Consider the following 9505-nt stretch of genomic DNA (forward strand, 5'->3'; position numbering starts at 1 on the left):
ACTAAAGGGTTTTTATTTCAATCATTTCCATGAGTTTTTCAATTTTTTATTGAAAACCCGACTCGACTCGACTTGAGTAATTTGAGTACAACCGGTTCTTGAGTACTTGAAAATAACGGGATACTCGGGTCTTGAGCATCCGATTCTGAGAAAGAGATCGAGTTTCAGTTGTAAGAATGATTTTAGCTCAAAATCTGTTCTAAATACATATAAAAATTAATCTAAATGTGTGTTTGTGTATCGGACTGAATTTTTAGATAGTAATTTGTAAAAAAGTAATTGAATTTTTTTGAAACGAGAGTTAAAAGAAAGAGGCTTTGCTAAAACTGCTAACCTCTTAATGTTAACCTCAAAACATTTTAAAACTTTAAAACACTTTAAAACTTATTCAGAAGGTTCAAAAATTAACACACAAACACATATGTTTGTGTACACCAACCCTTTATGTGTTTCATCGATTTTTTTGACCATATAAACAGATAGAGAAATTAATATTTGTTTTTAATATGTTATGATTTAACTTTATTATTGATATCTTATTATCACTTAGCTCAGCAGTTACTATGGGCGTCTGCCCAAGGCTGTAAACCATGTAATGCTGCCAAAGGCTGACCAGAAGCAATATTCGTTGGGTTCACTCCTGTCTGTCCAAAGCCTTTTCCCAATGCTTCGGCTTGTAATGATAGCATTAATCTACTTGCTGCTTGCCGTTCTGCTTCTCGTTCTTCAGCAGTCTGTCTCCTAGTGTAAACAACGATGTTATGAACATTAGGTAGTTCAAAAAACATACATTAATAATACATATTACATTTAATTTTTATTTATTTAAATACTTTAATTTAATTAAATACTCAATAATTTTTAACGGTTTTTTAACTTTGCAAAACTACCAACAGAAAAAAAATATATTAAAAATATGTAAAAAGAAAAAAATTTAATGAGATAAAATTTTTTTGAAAGCTTTTTATATTGCGATAAAAGTATATGTAAATATTTATAACAATCTTACCTCCATTTGGTTCTTCTATTTTGAAACCATGTTTTAACTTGTGCATCAGTCATTTTTAATCCCCTTGCTAATGCTGCTCTTTCAGCTGAAGCTAAATATTTCTGTTTATGAAATCTTTTTTCTAGTTCAGCTACTTGTACTCTAGTGAAGGACGTCCTTGGCTTTTTTCGTTTTGGTGGTGTACGATTTTGATATGGATGCCCGATTCTTCTAGTAATGGGAAATGCTGAAATGAGAATATAAGAAGAATACAAAATATAAATATTGAAAGTTTCGAGAATATAAAAATAATTTATAAAATATAACAGTACAAAATAAAACCTTTAAGGTGTCTTAGACAAAAACTTCCTTTCAAAAACTTAACAATGTTCTCATGTGCGTTAATTATTTCCGTTTTTATGTTTTACCGCATTGCATTTAATGGCTAAACAAAACTGATGAAACTACCTTAACTACAGTATTTTATTGCAGATAACCGGAAGTAGTTAAAACAATATTCTAATTGAAAACCACAAAATCGGGATAAACAGAAAATAAGGTTGTTATTAAAAATAATATATATACATAAATTTATATAAAATAAAATGTATACATACATATGACAGGAAAAAGCTGGATCAAATGGACGATAATTTCGTGCATTTATATATAATTATTTTTTTATCTTTTATTATGTACAATATAATTGTACAAAATAAGTTTAATGGGAAACAAAGTCAATTTGAAAATATGCGAATGATGTTTTTATGTCAAAAATATGAGTTTTAAAAACATAAAATATAAAAAAGAGCATTAAAAATTTTTCATAACACAAACATCATACATAAGTTTGCTGATCAACGACCACATTTATTGTGATTTAATCAAAATTCTGTGCTTTTACAGCACACAGAATATATAACAAACATTTTTTGTCTTGCTGAAAACATATTTATCTTATCACTTAGCTGTTTTCACCATCTGTAGACCGCTCAAAATGAAATCGCTAATTTGATATATATTTTATAATATGTAACACCAGTAAAAAAAATTAAAATACGTAAATATATAAAAAAATAGAGAAATTAGTCGTCTAAAGAACGACATGCTATACCGCATTTCGATGTTGCATACCTACACTTTTTTGTACTCCTCATTTCACATTTCAGTACTCTTTAATTTAATTTTTCGAACTCCTCCTATCATCTTTGGAGTCTTCAAATTTTCATAATCAAAAGTTTTGACTCAAAACTAAATTACTGTGCACAATTTTTCTGATTTCAAAATGAAATGAGTGAGTAAATCATGTTTCCCTATGACGAATTCCTTGTGAGATGAACGATGTTCAAAAATCATGTCTTACGATTTTGATAAAACTTTGGGGAATGAAAGACACATAAAAAATAAGAACTTTTGCGTTTTTAGATTTTCCTAGGGTTCTCCCCATGCACATGTCTACATGGAAATACCATGTCGACATATAAAATTGACATGGAAAAATATAGGTAGTTGGTTTAAAAAAAATTTTAACCAAAAATTGAATATTTTTAATTGAACTAGTTTTTTTATGAACGCGGTTCTCATTTTAAGTTTATTTTTAGCGCATTTACATTTTCGTAGAAAATAAAGGCGCTATTGTGCTTGGTTGCGTGTCCGTCCGTCCGTAGCGAAACTTGTATGAAAAACTTGCATGAAAAACTTGTATGGAAAACTTGGATGAAAAACTTGTATGGAAAACTTGTATAGAAAGTTTTTGAACATTCTATAAGGTTTCTCGAAGCTCCTATGAACATTTTTGAAGCTTGTATAAACATTTTTGAAGCTTTAATGGAAAACTTGAATTAAAAATTTGTGAATATTCCATGAATTTCTCGAAGCTTCTATGAGCTTTCTCAAACGTTCTATGAAATTTGTCGTGCATTTTTAAAGTTTCTTTAACACTTTGCCCCAATGAGCCATCTAAAACTTTGCCCCAGTGCACGTTTGGAAACTTTGACCTAATGCATATTTTGAATTTCAATAAAAAAGCATGTAAAAAGTTTGAATGAAAAACTGAATCTAAAATGTAAATGCGCTCCAGTTCATCGGCTCGATAACTGATCACTATTTTGAATTTGAAAATGAATTTGAAAAATGCTGCATGCATGCTGGCATATGTCGACCTGCATGGTTTTTTCCATGCAGCATATTCCGAACACTAGATTTTCAGATGCCTTCCCCTATCGGGCGTGTGGGCGTGAGGTTTTTCGCTTTTCAGCCATAACTTCCCAATGGAGTACAATAGATTCAAAAGAGTGTTCTTGTTGGAAAAGTTACAAGCAAAGGTTACAAAGGCAATCATGGAAGAAAACTTTTTCACTTTTCTCTGAAAATGTTGGAAAATTATTGAACAATACCTATTTTTCAAAGGGGGGGATAGGATCGCAACTTAAGGTGTCTTTCGGCATCCATATCCATATATACAGGGTTTTTACGTTCTATAAGATGGCATATTCAGATTTTCACATTCTCGAACAACTTTTTCAAAATTTCGATGAAAAAGTTGTTTAAGTCCCCCGTCCGTTAAAGGGGAAAATCGGAAAAACTAAAAACGCAAAAGTTCTTATTTTTTGTAGGTTTTTCATCCCCAAAAGTTTTATTGAAATCGGAAGACATAATTTTTGGACATCGTTCATCTAACGTGGAATTCATCCTATATAACTTTATAAACATGCCAGATTGTTTAAAAACAACAGTAATAGCACAGTTTTTTTTTTAATGATCACGGAAAAGAAAGTACGATACTTGTGAGAATAAACGAGCTATATCAAATTTACCCTTTTACACATCATTAAATGCCAACCGTTAACAGTCCTAAAATACCTAAGTTATGTAAACAAAAAAATGCTTCAAAATATACTTCAAATTGAATAAACTACCCGTTATTATCATATTCTTAATCTGAAAGTTTAATCTGTTAAGTTTAAGAAAATTAATTTGAAAGAAAATGAATTTTTCATCTTATTTTAGCATTCATAAATAGCAGATGCAAGTGTCTAAATATTTTGGGTTTTATAGACCTTTGTGGAAATACAATATTCATAATAACTATGAGGGCGCCTTCAAATTCAAATTAACCATTAACTCCTTACAGAAAAATACGAAAATTTACCAGAAACTGGCACTTTTAAACATTTTAGACAAGATACATGCAATATATTTATAGGTACAGGAGGTTTTAAGCCATTTAATGAAGACTGAAATTTCAAAAATTAAATAAAATGAGATTGAAAGGCATTTGTTTTATAACGAATGGCTAAGCCGCATTTCAATGTATTCAATTCGAGTTTTTTTAATTTATCATGATTTTTCAAGGGTTTCCGGTTTCCCAATTTAAATTTTCAGAGCTTTTCGGAGGATTTTCACCAATTTTCACTCTTCATGTTGCTTGCAAGACTCTCCTGAACATTTTCAAGTTTTCCGTTTTTACATGAATTTTTAGAAGTTTCCATAGCCCACATTTTCCAACGGAAAAACACCTGATTTGAGATTTGATAAGAATTCACCAAACCTGATAACTCATGCAAAAGTAGTTGGCATACCTCCCAGGGAGTTGCGGGAATCCTCAAATTTAAGAGGAAAACTAAAAAAATCGCAATATCAAAAGAAAACATTTGTAAAAAGTAGAAAATTAGCAAATATCATACTTAAACATTTTTCGAATTGAAAAAATTCGGAAAAATTTTAGTAAATTTATTTCGAAATTGTCAGATAATATAAAATTTATTTGAATTTTTGCATTTTCAAGATGAAATTTGAAACCATATTTGAATTCAAATTCAAATTTGAAATTTCAAATTCAAATTTGAAAAGTTCAACTGCTTGTATTTCGAAAAGTGTACAACTTTTTCAAAATATTTTGCAAATTCTAAAAGTACTTGAAATTCCTTTTCTAATGATACATCAAATCAAATCAAAAAATCGAATAAATTTTATATTATCTGACAATTTCGAAATAAATTTACTAAAATTTTATAAATTTTTACCAATTTTTTCAATTCGAAATTTGAAAAGTGTTTTTAAACACTCATTAAACATTAAACACTTAAAAGTACGATATTTGCTAATTTTCTACTTTTTACAACTTTTGGTATTGCGATTTTTTGTTTTTTCACTTAAATTAATTTAACCCCAAGAATTTAAACCCTTTTTACAAGAAACCAATAGATTTTTATATACTTATTTAGGCCGCTCCAAATGAATCTCAATAGTTTTGTCCAAAATTTTTGAAATAATAAAGGATCTATAAAAATGAGGGGGGGGGCAAAAAAAAATAAAAAATTTTGAAATACTTTTTTTCATACAAAATGCCAATTTTTTTTTTATTAATTTTTGATTTTTAATAAATATTTTAGTTGCTTTGACTTTTTTTTACATTGATATTTGTGTAGTAAAAATTGATTTAAAATTTTTTTAATTAAAATTGAAAAAAAAAAGAATTTTAAAAAAATAACTGTCAAAATTTTTTTGAAAGCAAAAGTTCAATAATTTTTATAAATCAAGAAAATTTTATGTTGAAATACGATTTTTAAGACAAAAATTACTAATAATAGAAAAATTTTCTTGAAAGTTTTATGAAAAATTATGGAAATACACCAAAAATCGGTAATTAAGAGTGAAGGTAAAAAAAATGCCTTTTTTTTGTCGACGCCATTAATGTAGGGAAAGATGGTGTAATTTCAGACATGGAGCATCTTCAAACTCTATGTTCCGATACAAAAATCTAAACAAAATAAAATACCTAAATAAATCGGTAAAATATAAAAACTTCAAAGAAAAATAATTGTAAATTGGAATAATAAGTATGGACGCTTGTTTACTGATTCCATGTAGAAATTTTAAATTAATTGAACCATTAAGACTCCAAAGGAGCAAAATGTACTCAAACCAGAAATGGGGCACATTCAAACATTTTAGCGAATTTCGAAAATTTTCCATACAAAATACATTTACAGAAAAATTACAATTTTTGTAGTATATGTTTGATATACTACATTGTTTTTACCGCACATTTTGTGAAACGCCGTCCTAAAAATATATAAAAATTGTCAGAATCAAAGGCGGTAAGGTGCTAAACGACATTAAACTTTTCAAAGAATTCGAATTTAGGCATAAAATTTCCCGGCTTGAGCAAAAAAATCTCGAGCCCAGGCTTCAAAGTTGGGAAAAATGGCGAAAAAATGACATTTTTTGAGCAGAGAAATTTTTGAAAAAAAATAAAATTTTTCATAGTACAATGCGGATTTTCTCAGCAATGGGGCCTGAGGTTATTATTCTTTTTCAACAATTTTGAGGCCTATTTTAAAGAATTTTGTTCTAGAGAACCTTCGGGGCCTGAGGCTGCAGCTTCATCAGCCTACCGGTAAATCCGCCAGTGACTCATACTATGAGAAAACACTTAATAATAAAACGTTAATTTTTTCAATAGGATTATTTGTCGTCTCGAGTACATAATTTTTCTCGCAAACATCGCAAACGATCTATTGCATCTGAAAACCAAAAGTTTCTTATTTTTTATGCTCTAAATGGAAAGTTTGATACAAATATGAAAAACTTTATTTGAAAGCTGTTGTCGATTATTTAAATGTTAAAAAAAGTAAAGAAAATAAAATTTAAAAAAAAAATAAATTGAGTTATTTGATTAAATTCTTAAACTAAATTGTTATTCACATAGTTGTTTTGATTTCAATTGTACTATAACAAAAGCGTAGGTCTATAAACTCAAAATGCGGAAAACCTTTTTCAACTTTTTGTGTCGGATTTGAGAATTTAAAAGATTTGATTTTTTGACGTGATTGGCTGATATAAATAACCAAATTTTTCATATAATTTATTGTAGATAGTCAATGTGCATTCAAGATCACTCATCGCTTCCATCACGATCATAAATGTGTTTTTGACTTTGATGACATATTTTTAAGATTTTGGATGTTTACCGATAAATCGAACAATCCATCTTATTTAATTTGAACGCGTTCGATGAAAAAAAAATGGAAAAAATCATTGATGTCCTTCGATGAGCATTCTTGAACGCACCCAATCTAATGAATCTTGGTCTATTGATTTACAGAATAATTCAAACGTTTTAGGATTTGTCACTTTGTTTACTATAATACAATTTACACCTGCACATAGTAAATAGAGACTAAAATTTTAATTTTTTAAAACTAATGCGAATACTCATATTTGATAAGAATATAAAAAAAATAAAATAATTAAAATATTATACATACCTGCGAGTCTTTCTTTGACAACTTGGTGTGCTAACGCCGCTGAATGCAAATTTGGTAGACTCCATGCAATTGGGGCAACAGTTCGTTGTGTTGGTATTCTTAGAGCAGTATGACTAGGCGAATATAATGGATATGTACAAAGAGAATTTTCAAAATAAGTTTTTTGTTCTGTACTAAATTGCTTGTCACTAATTTTTTCGTTAACAGGACTACTTCTTTCTAAAGTATCATTTTCGGTTCCGTAAGCCTTAGAGAGAAGGCGAGAGATACTAAACGATAAGCTTTCACCATTTTTAAGTTTATTTCTTTCTGAAGATAAGTTGCTGTAAAAAAAAGTTTAAAATATTGTAAAAACGCATAACACATAATGTTTTAATTATATAAATAAAGATCAAGGGAAGTTAGCCTAGAACAATGGCTAGTGTATTTGACTGATGAGCGTTAGGTCGTCGATTCGAAGCTCGCAAACACGAAAAACTTAGAAAAACTGACTCTAAAAACTAAGACCGTTGCTTACTGAGAAAGCCAACGTTTTCACATTATAAAGTATACAATAGGACTCTTCAAAGAACACCGTGCCAGCCATTCTAGACCAACAAGTAAAAAGAGTTTACTAAATATACAACAATATTTGAAATTTGTATCACCATGAAAGTATAAAAAAGCGGATCAAACAGTTCAGTTTTTTAAAAAATTAATTCTCTACATTCCAATTAGGTAGATGTAAAAAAGCAATATATAAAGACTAAAAATTTAAGGAGATGCTTTAAAAAAAATTGTTTACTGTTTTTAATAAAAATAGTGGAAAACTTCGGGAAAACTCGGAAAACTCATGGAAAATCGGAAAATTCTGCAAATTTTCAGAATTTTAAAATGTTTAGGGGAGTCTCGAGAGGAACATGAAAATTCATTCTCGTTTTCAAAATTTTCAGCTTTTACTTCATGTTTTTAGCCCCCTTACGTACATTTAACACATAAATACACAATCTCATGCATGTTAATTTTAAAGTATGAACCTCCACAATTTCAATTGCGTATATAAATTACACTCACATTTCCATTTTGCCCTACTCTTCCTACTTTCTCACTCCATCACGGATAAAAAACACGAGGCTACATTCACATTAGCGTTGGCTACAAATTATATGCGTTAGACCCCTACTAACGATTTGAGGGGTACTCAGCTCTCGCTAACCACTTTGCGATTTATAAATATTTTTAACGTTTAGGTACCTACTTTTCTCGTTTACCTTTTTTTATTTCACAATGTTTAAAAAAATTATTACCGATTGCCTTGTTCAAAAAGTCAAAAAGAATCTTACATCAATTTTTTATAATTTAAAATCTGACATTAGGTAATATTTCCCCAATTCCACCACAATTTCTATGAAATTTTAACTAAAAATTTAAGTTTTATGATTTTTTTGAATATTTCCAACAAAAATGGTTCATTTAGGTTCTAAAATGTCATAAAAAAGAGTAATAACTACAAAGCCTTTGAATGTTGATGAATTTAAACATTCTTTATTATTTTTGTTGAAATTTTGTTGTAAAATATGATTTTATCAATACATTTGTTAAAACTGACCTTTTCATGAACTCGGAGGTGCCCAATTTGAGAATAAAAGTTCTCTAATTTGTAAACTTATTTGAATTTTGAGTTCCCATTTTAGGAGATTATACTGTATTATATTGTCATGGTTTTAATCCTTCTGTAAATTCTAAATCTATAAAATTCTAAATTTTAAATCAAACTGTTCAAGGGAAATTAAATCATTTAAGATTCAAATATAGATTTAAAGCATGTTTCACCAGTTTGCATTGAAGTTTGAAACGATTTTACGTCTTAATTTAGGGTCGGTTGTTGAAATCTTACAGCCTCCGATTATACGCGGGATAAAATACTCTGTTTCATCCGATACCATTTATGAATGGTGTCTTTCTTTAAGTTCGTAACAAATACGTTTTTTTTTTGAAAAACATGAAAAAAAAATTTTTTTTTGGTCCAATATGGTTGAACATTAAAATCAAAATCTCATTTGACATGACAAACTTTTTTTAAAATGCTTTTGGAATATAATATAATTGTATCAAATAATTGTTACCTAATGATATTTTCTGAATCATCGTCATAACTGTTTCTAGCATGCTCTGTATCGAACTGGCTGTTAGAAGATGCGTTTGATGAAGAATCTGTTTCATCTACAATTATCTCTTGATCGTCATTTTTATTAATTTCAGACAT

The 9505-nt window shown here is 28.8% G+C and overlaps 1 protein-coding gene across 1 annotated transcript; it reads right to left on the minus strand.

Annotated features, from left to right (window-relative positions):
* Positions 1-547: 547 nt before the first annotated feature.
* On the minus strand, positions 548-9505 carry LOC134835329 (T-cell leukemia homeobox protein 3). The gene is made up of 4 exons (XM_063850203.1): positions 9366-9505; positions 7261-7583; positions 1010-1235; positions 548-741 (listed from the first exon to the last, which is right to left on the minus strand). The coding sequence occupies exons 1-4, from the start codon at positions 9503-9505 to the stop codon at positions 552-554; spliced, it is 879 nt and encodes a 292-aa protein (XP_063706273.1). The 3' UTR covers positions 548-551.

This window comes from Culicoides brevitarsis, chromosome 3 (assembly GCF_036172545.1).
Source record: "Culicoides brevitarsis isolate CSIRO-B50_1 chromosome 3, AGI_CSIRO_Cbre_v1, whole genome shotgun sequence".
NCBI classification, from domain to species: domain Eukaryota; kingdom Metazoa; phylum Arthropoda; class Insecta; order Diptera; family Ceratopogonidae; genus Culicoides; species Culicoides brevitarsis.

Coding starts and splice junctions, on each gene's coding strand:
- LOC134835329 (XM_063850203.1), bottom strand. CDS start 9,505: ATGTCTGAAATTAATAAAAATGACGATCAAGAGATAATTGTAGATGAA. Junction 1,236..7,260: donor TGTCAAAGAAAGACTCGCAG/GTATGTATAATA, acceptor TTCTCATTTCAG/CATTTCCCATTACTAGAAGA. Junction 742..1,009: donor AATAGAAGAACCAAATGGAG/GTAAGATTGTTA, acceptor TGTTTACACTAG/GAGACAGACTGCTGAAGAAC.